This window comes from Heteronotia binoei, chromosome 12 (genome assembly GCF_032191835.1).
Source record: "Heteronotia binoei isolate CCM8104 ecotype False Entrance Well chromosome 12, APGP_CSIRO_Hbin_v1, whole genome shotgun sequence".
NCBI classification, from domain to species: Eukaryota; Metazoa; Chordata; class Lepidosauria; order Squamata; family Gekkonidae; genus Heteronotia; species Heteronotia binoei.
Window position 1 is genome coordinate 27,568,654 of NC_083234.1, and position 16,607 is coordinate 27,585,260.

Below are 16,607 nucleotides of genomic sequence, written 5' to 3' on the forward strand. Positions count from 1 at the left end.
AAACTTGGATAAATTAACTTTCTGATCTTCTCTACCATGTGTTTGATGGAGTATTAACTAGAGGAAATTCATCCTCTAAACTATCCTGCCTACCTATCAAACAATAATTCACACTTAACATTTTCCCAGAGACCTCAGGCTGTTCCAGGTTTTAACCACTCTGTATTAATCGGATGAAAATATAGGAATCTCTCGTTGAATAAGTAGGACATAACCCAAAACTGTTATATAATATAGGCACCCTGACTTGAAGCAAATGTTCTACTTAGTGCAGATATACATCATGAAGAATTGTAGGAAACAGGTGATAACCTTGTGAACTACTTATGTTCTATCTAGCAATTTTAATTGTTTTTAAATTGCTTTAACAGCTTTTTAATTTATGTACTTTGGCAGGTTTACAACAAAGAAGCAAAATATAAGTTTTTCAGCTTGAAACACTTAAGTGTGAACTGTTTAAAAGTGTGATTTCAGAAGTGTTACCTAAAATGGCTTGCTGTATGCTGTATAACTTGTTCCTAAGTGTAAAGAGTATAAACTCTAGTTGCACATGTGTGTATATACGGCTTTCCTTCTTATTTTGAAATGGTACTGGGAATTATTTCTCCCTTCCTCTCACTCAGTCACAAAGTTGTACAGATAGTCCTGGCACAGAATTGCTTATAAATTGGGGATGGTCCTTTTAAACTAGCTGTCTTTCATAAATAGTTCCGCTTCTCCCTTTTCAGGTCACTTTTGTAAATATGGCATATTGGAATCCTTTTAATCCAGTAAATTCAGAAATAGAAGTTGTGAGTGTTGTCTTGAATGGAACAGTTGGACTTTATTTTTCTTTTTGCATTATGTTGTGACTAAATCAAAACATTCTTTGAGCTCAGTCCCTTTTTTCTCTGAGTGTAATTAGGAACACAGTGATTCTTATTGCAGCTGGCAGCCTCTCACTATTGCCTCTTTCTGCATGTGACCCCCACAGTCTCGATGACCTTTCCTGGGGTTAGTCATGGGCCTTTTTCATTGTGATGGGCTAGAAGTGGTTCATGTGGAGTTGATTATTTCCTTGCTTGTCTGGCCTTTTTGGTGCCATAACTTCAAGTCATTTCCATTTTCTTCCTCTGTTTTTGCCTGACCACAGTGAAAGGAAATGCTTCTGCTGGCGACAGGATCAGTTTGCATGCTTGGCTGAGTTGATTGAGCCTGTGAAAGAGGTGGGGCTGCAGAGTAGCAAACCCCATAGGTGCTACATTTCCCTGGTTATTGCTTGATAATGATTTCATTTTTCAGTATCTAAAAATCCACCTGCATTGTTTCCTTCTCCTTCTACAGTCCCCTGCCAGTGGTGCTTAATCTGCTTTGTTTTTGGAAAAGTGGGCTGAATAGGAGAGAGAATGCAGCAGCTGATTGTATATGACTGCTCTGAAAGATTTAATAATTCCTCAAAGAACCAAAAAAGAAAATTCAGCCCTGGGGATAGCAGTTAAATCTGATGGGCAGCATGTTGGATCACTTGCTGCAGACAGAAAAAGCCTAGGGAATTGCATATGCCAGCTATTAACGCCCATTTTTTCAAGCCCTAGGAGAGCAGCATGAAGACTGCATACAGCAGCTTTGATCATGACAAAGCCAATGACTAAAAGAATGTTTGGATGTGTTCTGTTAAAATAATGTGAGCTTTGCTGCTTTTGCTTTATGGGTCACTTAGTGTGAAGTTTAACAGTCCATCTTGACTTGCCAAATTAATACTACAGTGTACTTGTTTTTGAATTGCTGAAGGATGTAATGGAGTCAAGATTTGTTTTTGATTGTACAAAGATGACAACAGAACAAGCTGACTTCTTGTGCAGCCCTGAGTACAGGAATATTTTTGTGGTAAGATCATATGAAATGGAAGCAGAATGGAATGGAATCAGCACTGTTAATAATGTATAACATTTTTGTCACATTAAACTTTCCACTTGTTTGTTTTCAAAGACATTGACTTGTAGTTAGAATCAGGTGGGTACTTGTTTTGGTCAGAAGTAGCAGAACAAAGTTTGAGTCCTGTGGCAGCTTTAATACCAACAAAGTTTTGTTCAGGGTATAAGCTTTCTTTGCACACACACACTTCTTCAGATACAATGAAATGGAAGTTACCAGTCCATACATATAGCTGGAGGGTGGCCAGCAAACTAGCATACAGCATAATGAAGATATGTAACAGATGCAAGGACCAAACAGGTTTAATTCTGGGGGAAAGCATAGTGAAGGAAATAAATATGTCAGAATTGGAGATTAATGAGCAGATGTGACCTTAATTGTGGAATACTGATGGTAATTAACTCAGACCCTGCCATTACACTCCATCCATCTCCTCTCAGGCATGGAGGTGACCTTACAGCAGCATCTTTTTTGAAGTGTGGTGATTGGCTTTGTAGTGTTCTCCCCTGTCCCCAGACCAGAGAAGTACATTCCATTCTGCCATTCCAAATTGCATTACATTCTACTATTTATTCTGTTACAATCTACTATTCTAATCTATTATTCCAAATAAGAAAAAGAGGACATATGGCCCTTCAAGGGGATTAGTGGGAACAGAAGAAGATGATGATATTAGATTTATATCCCACCCTTCACTCTGAGTCTGAGAGCTGCTTACAGTCTCCTTTGCCTTCCTCCCCCACAGCAGACACCCTGTGAGGTAGATGGGGCTGAGAGAGCTCTTACAGAAGCTGCCATGTGATTAGCATATGTAGTGAGATCAGAAACCAATATCCCTGTTAAGTCCTGGGAATTCCATTGTTCTGAGTGTTTTAATAACTTACTGCTCAGGAATTTCCCTTTCTAGTCTTGCTTGGCTTGCAGTGACAGTTATCTGTCAATTGCTGGCTTAATATAACTAAATGTTGTTTCCGTATGGTAGACAGGGTTTGTTCCAGTTCATATAAAGGAAGTGTCCTCTCCCAGTCTTGTTTTAGCATTGGGTTAAGGAAAGGAATTTTGTTTGGGAAGTGGATTGATGCCTTAATTTTAAAAACACTAGTGGATACTCTAAATGAATGTTTTAAGCTCCTTGGTAATAAAGTCTAAAGTTAACCTGAATGCATAAATGCCTAGATATGTGGAAGGTACAGTACAATATTAAGCACATACTGTGGCAGAGCATAAGAACCACTAAGCTAGCTACAGAATGTATGTCGAGGTCTGCCATTTAAGCATGAAATTCTGCTTGGTTCACTGTGAACTGAAAAGTAAATAAGCAATAAATAGTCAGTACCCAAAATACTATTGTATTTGAAATTATCCAGGAGCGTACTTTGTGAGGCTAGTCATAATATATGTACCTCTTATTGCTGTCTGACTTGAAGTTTTGACCTTGACCTAAAGGGCAGCCACCTGTAAGGATGAACAGAGTTAAGTTTACCGGCTTATTAAATCTGTGGCGCAGCTGAGATGATCAACAAAGGTACCAGTGATTAATTTAAAAGGACACCTGCCAACTAGGAAGAGTGGAGGTTTCTAATGGAAAATGGTTTGTCAGGTGAAACTTGATATGCAGTCATAGAGATCGGGCATTTATTGCAAAAGCATGAATTAAGGAAAACATTAGCAGTTGGGATTCTCTGTTTTTATTCCTGTCACTACAAATATTTTATGTTTAATCTTCTCGGTGTGGGCAGTATTATAGAAGTGTTGTTTTACTCCTTTGCCCTGCCTTACTAACCTCTCCTATTTGCTCAGCTTGTATATATGCATACCATTGTGTGTTCTAAATAAATAAGCAAGTAATCCAGGTATTGTATATTGCCTACATAAGAGGTGTCAAACTCATTTGTTACAAGGGACAGATCTGACATAAATATCACTTTGTCAGACTGGGCCATATGTGCCATAAGATGTAGCACCTGGCATCCAAAATATAAACTTTAAGGACACAAGCAAACTCAATATTTTTTACTCAAAATTGAAATGAAAGCAATTGATTGCTACCCAGTGAAAGCAATTGATTTACTGGGAAACCCACCAAATCCCCAAGACTAGTCCCCTCCCCTCAAGATATAACATAAAAGAGGGAGAGAGTATCTTAAATTTCCATACATGCCAGTTGCTTGCGGGCTGGGTAAGAGCCCTGGATGAGCTGGTTACAGTCCCCAGACCTTACGTTTGACACCATTGGCCTACACGGATGCTGAGGTAATTTGCTGTGATTGTGTTAAAGGAAATGGCCAAGGGTCTTCAAAATGGGTCTCATAGGATCATAGAGTAGGAAAGGATCTCCATCTTCTCATGATGAGTTCACAGAATCAGCATTGCTGTCAGATGGCCATTTAGCCTCTGTTTAAAAAACCTCCAGAGGAGACACTGCCACCTCACAAAGAAGCCTGTTTCACTGAAGAACTGCTGTCAGGAAGTTCTTCCTAATGTTTAGCCAAAAACTCTTTTAATTTCAACCCACTGGTTCTGGTCTAATTTTCTGGGGTAACTCTGTACCATCCTCTATATGACAGGCCTTAAAGTACTTGAAGATGGTGATAATATCACCTCTCAGTCATCTCTTCTCCAGGCTAAACATATCCAGCTCTTTCAACCTTTCCTCATAGGACTTGGTCTTCACACTCCTCACTATCTTCATTGCCCTCCTCCAGACATGTTGCAGATTGTCTACATCCTTTTAAAATTGTGGTATCCAAAACTGAACACTACACTAAGTAAGGTCTAACCAGAGCAGATACTCTGGTTATTCAGAGCAGATATTGACACTATACTTCTGTTGATACAGCCCAAAATTGCATTGGCTTTTTTAGCTATTGCATTACACTGCTCACTCATGTTCAGTGTATGGTCCACTAAGACCCCTAGATCCTTTTCACACAAACTACTGCCAGGACAAGTCTCCCCCATCCTATAATTATGCATTCCTGTTATGCATTTGATTTTTCCTACCTAAATGCAAAACTTCACATTTATTACTGTTAAAATTCATTTTATTTGTTTTAACCCAGTTTTCCAGCCTTTCAGTATCATCCTGTATCATGATTCTGTCTTCTGCTATATTTGCTACCCCTCCCAATTTAAAATCATCAGCAAATTTAATACACGTTCTCTCTATTCATTCATCCAATTCATTTTTAAAGATGTTGAACAGAACAGGTTCCAGGACAAATCCCTGAGGCATTCCATTTGTCACTCCTTTCCAAGATGAGGAACCATTCACAAGCACTCTTTGGTTGGGATTTCTCAACCAGTTACAGATCCACCAAGTAGTAATAGGAACCAAGCCATATTTTACCAACTTCTCTACAAGAATATTATGTTGTGGAACCTTATCTAAAAGTCTCACTGAAATCAGATAAACTTTGTCTACAGCAGTGGTTCCCAACCTTTTTGGCACCAGGGACCAGTTTTGTGGAAGACAATTTTTCCATGGACCAGGGGGGTGGGGAGCTGCAATGGTTTCAGGATGATACAATTGTGCACTTTATTTCTATTAGTTTGTTGTAATGGTTAAGTGTGCAGACTCTTATCTTGAAGAATCTGTTTTGATTCCCCACTCCTCCACTTGCAGCTGCTGAAATGGCCTTGGGTCAGCCATAGCTCTTGCAGAGCTGTCCTTGGAAGGGCAACTTCTGTAAGAGCTCTCTCAGCCCCATCCACCTCACAGGGTGTCTGTTGTGGGGAAAGAAGGTAAAGGAGATTGTGAGCCACTCTGAGATTCAGAGTGGATGGTGGGATATAAATCCAGTGTTGTCTTATCATTATTATTACATCATAATATATAATGAAATAATTGTACAATTCATGGCCCAGTTGCTAACCGGCTATGGGCTGGGATCAGTCCACGGCCCAGGGGTTGGGGACCCCTGGTCTACAGCATTTCCCTCATCCAGCAAGGTTGTAACTTTCAAAAAAAGAGATAAGGTTAGTCTAACATGACATTCTTGAGAAACTCATGCTGGCTCTTAATAATCACAGCCATCTTTTCTAAATGCTCAAGGACTGACTGATGATTTTGTTCTAAAACTTCCAGGTATAGATGTTAAGCTTACAGGTAGGTAGTTACCCAGATCCTCCTCTTTTATGTTCTTGAAGATGGGGACATTTGCCCACCTCCAGTCTTCCAGCACCTCACCCATTCTCCAAGAATTCTCAAAAATAATGGACAGGGGCTCAGAAATTATGTCCACAAATTCTTTTAGTACCCTTTTAAATTAAAATAAACTATGTGTTTATGTACTACTCCTATGCCAATCCCAGGCTGCAGCTCCCTTCCCTCATCATGTGTTCTGCTTTTGCCATGTTGAGAGCACTGTTTCCCTCAGAAGAGAAGACTAAAGAAAAGTAGGAATTGAACAGTTCTGCCCCCTCTCCATCACCTGTTACAATTTCACTTTCCTGTCCTTTCAATGGCCCTACCATGTCCTTGCTCTTTTTCTTACTTTGAGCATACTTTGTTGTTGCTTTTAGCATCTCTCGCAAGCCTAAACTCATACTGAGCTTTAACTTTCTCTCTGCAAGCACTGGTTATTTGTCTATATTCATCCTTGCTTATACGGCCCTCTGTTTCCTAAATCAGTTCTTTTTTTATTTCTCAAGTCTGTAGAAAGCTGTTTATGGAGCCACCTTGGCTTCTTTAGGCTCCTCCAGTTTTTCCTTGTTATAGGAATTGTTTGTGATTGTGCCTTCAATATTTCACTTTTAAGAAACTCCCACCCCTCTTCAACTCCCTTCTCCATAAGTACTTCTGGTCATGGGATTCTACCCAGCATAATTTTAAATTTGTCAAAATTTGCTCTCCTGAAGTCTGACTGACTACATACAGCTTTTCCATTCCCCAAGACTGTAAATTCCAAAATTACATGGTCACTACTATCCAGGGTGCCCATTATTTTTCAGCGTATCAACCAGTTCTTCCCTGTTGGTGAGAATCAAGTTTTAGATAGCAGATCCCCTTGTTTTCCCCCTTCACTTTCTGGGAAATGAAATTGTCAGCAAGAAATACAAGTCAGGAATTTATTTGACCTTTCATTTTTTAGCAGAATTGGACTTCCACCAGATATCTGGGTAATTGAATCTCCCATGACCACTGTGTTCTGTCTTTGAGAACTTCATAATCTGTTCTAGGGAGGCCTCATCCTAGTACTCTGTATGGCCTGGTGGTCTATAGCAGACCCCCACCATAATATCACTATTCTTTCTTACTCCTTTTATTTTTATCTAGACTCTCAACTGAACTTCCACACTCAGATTCACATATTTCCTTATAAGTATATGTACCTCCTTTACATATAATGTGACTCCTCCACCCTTCCCTTATTTGTCCCTTTTAAATAAGTTCTGTCGTTCAGTCTTAATATTCCAGTTGTGAGTACTATCACACCAAGTTTCAGTAACACATATTGGATCATAGTCCCCTTCCTGCATTAGGACTTCCAGTTTCTCCTGCTTGTTTCCTATAAGCTGTGCATTAGTGTAGAGACATCAGAATCCATGTTTAATACTCCCTGAGGTTTTCATCTCTGTACTGACCTGTGACTTAATGTCATATTTTCTAAGATTGATTTATTTTATACCTTGCCCTTTCCTATCAGTGGGTTCAGAGTAGCTTACAACATAAAACCCATCAACAATAAAACAATAGCTGACACAATAAACAATAGCAAGAACCCATTCCTCATGTCAGACAAAGATAAGTCCCCAGGAAAATCCCATGTCTGGATAGTATTTAGAACAGCAAGGGACAGGAATGAGGCCATAAGCAAGGGAGGCCAGAATGTTTTAATATTGTAGGCTGTCATCTTATAAGACCACTTCCTTGTGTCTTTGGGTGAGACCCTTCTTGTCATTTGATTTGCAGATCTGGTAATGTGATAAAAACTGTTCCTAGGGACTGTTTATCCTGTTGCTAAGGTCAAACCTGAGTTATCACCAGGCTGGAAGCTTTGATTATGCCTTTCAGGGGGTTTTCCTTAGACCAGGGGTCCCCAAACCCCAGGCCATGGACCAGTACCGGTCCATGGCCTGTTAGCAACCGGTCCGTGAGTTGTATAATTATTTCATTATATATTACAATGTAGTAATAAGAAGAACACGACAACATTATTGGATTTATATCCTGCCCTCCACTCCAAATTTCAGCGTCTCAGAGTGGCTCACAATCCCTTTCCCTTCCTGCCCCACAACAGACACCCTGTGAGGTGGGTGAGGCTGAGAGAGCTCTCACAGAAGCTGCGCTTTCAAGAACAACTCTGCGTGAGCTATGACTGACCCAAGGCCATTCTAGCAGCTGCAAGTGGAGGAGTGGGGAATCAAACCTGGTTCTCCCAGATAAGAGTCTGCACACTTAACCCCCACACCAAACTGATAAAAATAAAGTGCACAATTGTATCATCCCCAAACCATCACACACACACCCTGGTCTGTGGAAAAATTGTCTTCCACAAAACCAGTCCCATGTGCCAAAAAGGTTGGGGACCGCTGCCTTAGACCACAAATAAACAATCACAGGTGTATGTGGGTAAGTGGGCAGCTAAGCATTTGTTGATTAGTAACTATTATAAATTTATTTACAATCCTGGATTAGTGCCAAGGTTTACCGTTATTCTGCTTTAGGTCTGAAGTTATATTTAGCTCTCCCTTCATCTCAGTGAAAAATCTTATTGGTTGCTAACTGCACATTATAAAGTTTTAATTTTGACGGTAGGGTTTTTTTTTAAAAAAAAATATAGCATTACATCAGGAGTGAATCCCCCCTCTTTTGAGAGTAATTTTGTTTGTTGAGAAGAAAAATCAATATCACTTGAGATATTGTATTTGGAAGCTAACTTAACAAATGATAAATCAAGTCTGGTTAGAAAATCACTTACGGTACCGTAAGTGATTTCAAGATGAAGAATGTGGAACTGCAAAAAGAATGCCCCCTGACCTAAGTAGCATAAGCTTTTTAAAAAAAAAACAGAACAATATAAAATTGAGAGCAAATAATTGAGTTGTTATAAGTAAGACATGTTTTGCATATTCAGAATTTTATTACAGTGGTTGAATTTTGTGATGTACAAATTATGTAAATCATGTATAATTTTTCTGTTATGCATTTATTTCTCTGTAACAAGTCAAGTAGTTCTGAAGTTCCACCCAGAAAGTTAGTTCAGTAATTCTGCTAGCTTATGAAATTTCACCAAGTATTGCTACATGCTGAGGCATATATTGCCAACCATGTGGGCTAGAAACTGGCGTTTTCAAAAACCAAACCAAGATAACGCATTTTGTGCTCTGTATGCTGAGAGTTGTGACAGGCATGTAGACAGCTGCTCCTATCTGGCTATCCTTTTCACCATCTTACATGAACGCAACTGATCATTTTCTTAACAGCGTGGGTCATTCAGTACAGCATTAATCAAAATCCAAAATGGCCATAGGAGATGAAGAGAAAAGGCTTTTGAGATGTTCTTCATTGAATGACTTTTGATAGCCTTCAGTTAGTACCACAAGTTCATGACTTGTGTACCCATTCACAATGTTAATGTATTGTCATGCTTAATCTAGAAACGAAGGTCTCTGTTACACAATTAAGTCAATAGATTTTTTTAAGGTTTAGTCAGTGTAGCAGTTGTATATTTAAGCATCTACTTATTTCATCTCAGATATGTTTTTTCCAAATGTGGGTCCATTCACCCTAAATAGCTTTATGCTGTTGAGCAATTTCTGTTTGACAGGTGAAACTAGAAAACCTGTCATCCTAAAACTAATTACCAGATATACTTGGAGTCCTTCTGAGGTCAGGATTGGTTGTTTATTTGCTAAGACCAATAAAACCTAGTTCTAGCATCAATAAACCTAGTTCCAGTTCTTCATACAAGCTTTTCAGAAAATGTGTTTGCTTGAAGTATAAAGAAAAGCAAAGAGAATTGGAGACTAGTGAAGGGGAGGTGGCTTATAAAATGAAAATGCCTTATCTTAAAAAAAATGAACTTTACGGTGGTAAAAAGTCAGTTGTAATGTGTAGCCTTGTTATGAATGCTGATGTCAAATAGTGGTAGGAACTCCTGGCACCTGCTGTGACAGCAGCTCATCAGACCATTTTGCTTGGACTCAGGGTTAGACCTTCACCCATTGGCACCACTGCTGGGGCCAGCGTGGTGGGAGAAGGCAACAGGTATGGGTTATGCCTGTCATTGCCTTTCAGACCTGCAGAGCCACCAGCTGAGTTCAAGGCTAATCTCTGAGATACCAGCAGCACCAATGGGGCTCGGCTGACTCTGAGTGTGCCTGCCGAAGTATTGTCGTTGCTTTCTTTCACCCCCCTCCCCAGCCCACCTTTGCCAGCACACAAACATAATCAGAGGCAGGCACTGCATTTTTTCAGCATTTGGGCCAAAAAGGGTTGCTTACCTTTGAAGCAGAAGATGTTCTCTTGCTCTTTGTATAAATAGCTGAGAAACTGCTTTCTACACTTTAAAAAAAGTTCTCCAAATGGTTATTTGTCACGCATTAGTTGGCTTTAGACCATACTACTGAATGAAAAACCAACACAACCATTGCTCCATAATGTGTTACTATGTGTTCTCTATAGGAAACCAGCAAGCTGAAATAAAAAGGTTTGCAAATTCAGCTTAGCCAAATATCTTGCAACTCATTTTAATGTGTTCTTACAATCTGAAGTTGCAACCAGAAAATGCTGTATTCTGTGTGGGTTGACATAGTGCACTCATACACTGAACAGTTTAGTACAATTGTTATATCATATATAGTATGCCAGAAACTTTGTTTTTAACAAGTATGGAAAACTGCTGACAGGATTTGTTGCTAGATATATTTGTTTAGTACTTGCAGGTAGATTAGAGGATAAGCTGCTGTACTGTTACTGTATATATGATGCTTGTTCTGAAATTACCACATACTCAGGGCTGTGTTGCGATTGAAACTGATAAATAAAAAAAAGAGGCTAGTTTCATTTAGAACTAACCTGTTAACCTCTTACAGTTACCCATATGGCAACAGTCAGGTCATGGGGTTTCTCAGTAATAGATCTAGTCCTCAGGAATGGCATATCAGAGTGGGTATGGTGGGAGCCCTCACTTCCTATGTTTATGAAGTTATGCAAGACAATTTTTTTTCCAGAGGACATTTGGTGAAGTGTGAACTGTGACAGCTTTGACAGTCTTCTTAATCTGCTTGATTTTATTTTCATGGGTTTATGATTATTTCCTGGCAATTTGATGTTATAGCATTAACTGCCTTCAGGCCAAGAAAGTAAGATGAGATATAAATATTTTAAGTAAACTTAACACATGTGAAGACTGTCCTCTTAAATGGGATCCACTTAAGTAAACTTATCATTTGTTGTTGCCTTATACGATACAGAAATAACATGCAGCATTGTTCATCCTGCCAAGGAATAATTCTGAGAGATGCTGCAGAGGAAATGTGCTTGCCATTTCCTCTCTCTACAGAAGACTTTAGTACATAGTTTGCCTGTACAGTATTGCACTCCAGTTGTGCTTCCAGATTAGCACAGGAGTTCTTATCACTTATGTACATATGACTAGTTGCCTAAAAATAAGCAGAAACATTAGGAAAGGTTGATTAGAGGAAGAGGTGTTTCAAAAGCGAAAGAGATAGCTTCTGCCTCATACAGAGAATTCTTTGCGAATTCAGGTTTGGTTTGTTCTCATGCTCCTGCTAGGGTTGCCAACAGCATGGAGAAAACATGGCCTGCCCTTCTAATATGTGGGCTTAATGTTTGAAAATGAGCAGCTGAATATTTCATGATACTCAGGTAATACCACATGCTATTAAATTTCTATTAAAGGGCTCAGGCTGCTGGCAACCTTTGGTGTCACATTCCCATTTACATGTAGAGTGATGATCAAAGACTTCCTGGCTGATGAGGTCTCCCCTGTAACCACAGTTTCTTGCAGTGCTAAAATCCAAGTGTTTCAGGAAAATTGAGTTGGTTTCTTGCCCTCAAACGTTTTGGAGGCAAGAAACAGACTGATTTGAAGCAACCAGAGGGTACTTAGATCTGGATCGCAGAATCTATTGTCAATCCCCGGGCTGAGGGAGGCGAGACTGAAGGCTACCAAAGAAAGAGCCTTCTCAGTTGCGGCCCCCCACTGGTGGAACCAACTCCCAAAAGAGATAAGGGCCTTGGGGGACAAGGCCTACAAATCAACTCTATTTTGACTGGCCTTCAGCCCAACTATGTAGATGCCTAACATCGCTGAATGTACTGCACCAGCTTTAGCACCAAAAATTGTTTAATACTTTTAAACTGTTTTAAATTGTTTTAATTGTTTCATTGATAATGGATTACTAATTTATTGTTTGCTTATTGTTTTTACTGTCTGATGTTTACTGTCTGCTTCGGCGGGGAGGGCGGGATATAAGTACAAAGAATAAATGAATAAATTTATTTAAATTCATGTGTACTCCACCTTTACTCTTCGTTGGGGACCAAAAGAGACTTAACATTGCTCTTTTCTCAATTTTATTGTCACAGCAACCCTGTGAGGTGGGTTATACGGAGAAAGGGTGACTGGCCCAAGATCAGTCAGCAAATTTCCATGGCTAGATTGAAGCTGTTTCAGAGAATTTTCTTTGTTAGGAAATTTATGCTGTATCAAATATTCAGAGAGACTCATCTTCTGCAGTAAAAAGAGCTATATGATTGATAATATTTTGGGTCTCATGCATGCTTCTGCAAATAAAAGGTTATAGAACAGTGTTTCCCATTTGCAGGGTCATGACTCGGTACCGGGCCATGAAAGCCTCACTACCAGATCACAAGAAAAGCCAAAGCTAGCCCCACCCCCAGCAAAGCATGACCTCTGCTCTGCTTCCTTCCTTCCCCCATCTCTGTTGTGCAGAGAAAAGCTAGCCTTGAAGACTGACACAGGTTGCAAAGCCTGAGCTCCGTTTGGCTTCCTTCCTTCCCCTGTCTCTGTGTTGTGCAGAGAAAAGCTAGCCTTGAAGACTGACACAGGCTGCAAAGCCTGCTCTCCAATTGGCTTCCTTCCTTCCCCCATCTCTGTGTTGTGCAGAGAGGAGCTGGGCTGCCTCTCCTTTCTTCTCCCCCCCCTCCCAGTGTTTAAAAGAAAAGCTGGAATCCACTGGCACTTTAGACCCATGAAGTGTTCTTCAAGGTATGAACTTTCATGTGCCTTGCAGTGTGTTCTTTTGGGGAGATTTCCCCAGGAGTATGGACTTCATATAACTTGAAATTAATTCATTAATTGCAGTACAATTCTCTGCTACCTTTCACAGCAATTTTCCAGTTTTTCAGCCAAGGAAAAGTATGGAAAAGAGCTGTCAAAAGATATTCTTGAAACCAAGCAAGCTTGGTTGTAGCTTGAGACAGGGTTCCAGTAGTAGCAGCTGAAGGAAGGGCCTACTAAATGTGTCAGCATATTTTGAGGTAGAGCAGCTGCCAGGGCCCAGTGTGGGTGGTACACAGTGCTGGCATTCCTGATGGCAATGGTAACAGCACCCCCAACTGCATACACTGGCCAGTGCTGTTGAGGAAGGGGTGTGTAGGTGGTGCAGGCAATTGAACATGGGCATTAGGAGTGCTTGCAAGCTGGAGAAGAACACATAAACAGATAGGTGCATGCAGGTGTGGGAGTGGAAAGAGAGAACCCTGGGAATGTGTGAAAAAGTTGCAGACCATCCCATTTTGGCTCAGCATGAGTTTCAGAGAGATTTTTCTGAAAACAAAGTTACTTCAGAAGAAGAGGCAGGTTTGGGGGAGTGCCCTGGAAGTGACATCACAGGAAGAGGTAGAGTTTTGGTTCATTACTTGGCCCTTGACCTGGAAGTGACACCATAGGAAATGACATGATTCCTGTCTCCCAGCTCCATCCCCAAAGTAAGTCTCCTGGCTCCACCCCCAAATTTTAGTGGGCCATGAAGAAGTGTAAAAATAACTGGGCCACAGAAAAGAAAAGTTTAGGAAACCCTGTTATAGAAGTAGTGGTACAGGCATATGCAGATTCATTCTTCAAAACCTCTATTCCACTCATGCTTAGTTATCTTATTATAGGCAACATTTCTTGTCAGATTTCCCATAGCATTATAACCTGAATTAGGCTACTGAAGGCATATGTTGAACTTGTCACCTTCATTTTCTTTGTGATTTGTTTTTGTTTGAAGGCTCCTCAGTGACTCCTATTAGACTGAAGCTCTTTGCCAGCCACCTTCCTAACCTGGCATTATGCATCCTGACCCTGGACCTTTACAAGAACTACTTTTCCTTACTATAACAGTTTTTTTCTCGACCACAGCTTCAGGTAAGCTTACCTCCTGGACCTGCTATGTGTTCTTTCGTAATAACTACTTCTGTTGGCACGGCAAGGTCTTTAATACGAAAAGCTGTGTTTTTATGGTATGTCAAATGTGCATTAAAATACAAATGTGTATTAAAATACAACTCTGAAGGGAGAAATCAGTCATTTGCATATGTTTTTCCCTTTCCAGATCTGATTCCTCGTTTTGTTTCGGAGCCTCTTTCTACCATCCAGAAACCTGGCGTGACTGTACAGCTTCACTGCTCTGCTGAGCCCTCTACAGCTCATATATCTTGGCTGTTCAATGGAGGGAAATTGCACAAGAAAGTGGACCAAGCAGATCTACAACCAGGATCCCTGACAATCTATTCTCTTAGCCCTTCGAATTCTGGTGTTTACCAATGCATTGCCAATAACAGCATCGGTGCAGTTATTAGCAGGTCTGCCACAGTATCGATTGCCTGTAAGTGATGTTCTTTGTGGTCAAACTGAACTCATTAATCTCCTATGAAATTTTGATTTCACGGTTGACCTTTGTCTTTTGTCAGATGTGCACACTTTTAGAGTATAGTCTGTTTTTTGAACAGGACGTGGTGAGGGGGGAATGAGTGCTTTTAAAAATATTAGGCTAAGACTGCACAATAAAACAATTTGTGTCCTGGGCTTTTCCCATGAAAATAAATGTATAATTGGAGGGGTTGAGAACTAGCAATTAAATGTTGCCTCTTTAAAAAAAATTTGGTTTGTAAAATCTGGAATTGTGATAAGCCTCCCTAAAGCCTTGCTTTTAACCTGTCAGATACCTGAGCACAAGTTATGCAATTCTTATGCTGGGGAACGAAGCAATTTGATTTTTTTTAATGCTGAAAATGTATTAATCCTAAAGGAGTTGGGCTATTCCTTGACTGCTTTGAACTCTATACTTTTTATTATTTTGTATATGTGTGTGTATGCACCTGGAAGCCATGTTGACCTCTGGTGACTGACCCCAACTGGGGGCCTGGAGGATATTCAAAGAGGTGGCCGAATAAAGCCTGCCCATAAATTGTGCTCTGTTCTGAAACATTTAAATTTAAGATTTTTTTTTACTTTTTTAAAACTTTGAATTCTTTTCCAGATCTCGATGACTTTGAGACTTTAGTGAAACATGTAACTACAGTGGAACAAGGGAATACAGCTTTCATTGCTTGCCAACTACCAAAAAGTAATCCAAAAGCACAGGTTCGCTTCCGTGTGCGGGGAAAATTGCTAGAACAATCAACAGGTGAAATTCTATGTATTTTAATTTAGCATTAGAAACTGTTAAAGAAGTTGCTTTTTGCTTTATACTAATATTTTAAAATGAATTTCAAAAGTCTCTGTTGCAATAGAGATAAAAATCTTAATATCTCTTTTTTCTTCTAACCTAGAAAACTACCTAATTCTCCCATCTGGAAATCTGCAAATTTTGAGTGCATCGTTAGATGACAGGGGACTTTATAAGTGTGGAGCATATAACCCAGTCACTGATGATCTCAAAGTTGAACCCATGGGACATAAACTTATAGTCAGCAGTGAGTATTAAATATGATACTAGTAAAACAATTTAGTAAAATCATAGGGCATAAACTACTGACAATTGTCACTGCTAGCCTTTGTTAACAGGACTGTTACTTGTGTATGGGTATTCATTTCAGTGGAGCTTCTGGGCTTGCATCTGCTGATGGATATGGATTTTCTTCATTGCTGGCTTTCCAGGCTTTGCTTTTTTGTTGTTGGTAATCTTATTTGACAAGATTGAGTTTGTCATATTGAACTCTGAACAACAAACTTGTTAAGAACAATAATTGGCGGATTTCAGTCTTAAAGCTACGTGTGGGTGTATCATATCATAGGAAGGCAGTTAATATTTCATACTCAGGTGGCTTAGTTTTGCTGTGTCAAGATTTTAACTTGTTGGAAGGGGGTTTTTTTTTACAAAAATGAACTTGGAGTTTGCTTTTTCTTCCTGATGGTATTTTGTCAAAGTAGATAAACGAATTTACTTTTCTGCAGATAATAATTTAAGATCATAAGAATATAATAAAGTGACTTGTTTCATGGTAGCAAAGTTGAAATGAGATTTCATTGTGTGTTTTTTAAGTGAATTTCTGTTCTAAATGGTATCAGGGAGGTTGAAAATAAGAGAGAAATATCCAAACGTTCCTTGCTTTTGCACTCGTTTGTTGAATAAATGATTGCTACCCAAGAGGGAATCCATCTGCTTTGATGGTTAACATTCTACCAGAGGGTAGGGTCTTCATGTCTTGTGAAGATGATGCTTAACTCACAGTTTTTCTTAACTATAGTAATACCCTAGGTTTTGAATGCCTA

General features: G+C 39.6%; 1 protein-coding gene across 4 annotated transcripts in view; it reads left to right on the forward strand.

The window, feature by feature from the left end:
- The window catches only part of CDON (cell adhesion associated, oncogene regulated), a 136,276-nt gene that overhangs the window by 83,846 nt on the left and 35,823 nt on the right, over positions 1-16,607 (forward strand). For 3 of the 4 annotated variants that reach the window (XM_060250686.1, XM_060250683.1, XM_060250684.1), the window contains exons 2-5: positions 14,122-14,258; positions 14,446-14,718; positions 15,373-15,519; positions 15,665-15,808. In XM_060250686.1, coding sequence (XP_060106669.1) covers positions 14,183-14,258; positions 14,446-14,718; positions 15,373-15,519; positions 15,665-15,808 — 640 coding nt within the window. In that variant the 5' untranslated portion in view covers positions 14,122-14,182. Of the gene's footprint in view, positions 1-1,890; positions 1,912-14,121; positions 14,259-14,445; positions 14,719-15,372; positions 15,520-15,664; positions 15,809-16,607 lie in introns of those variants that run through there. The other variant, XM_060250685.1, reaches the window with a different exon arrangement.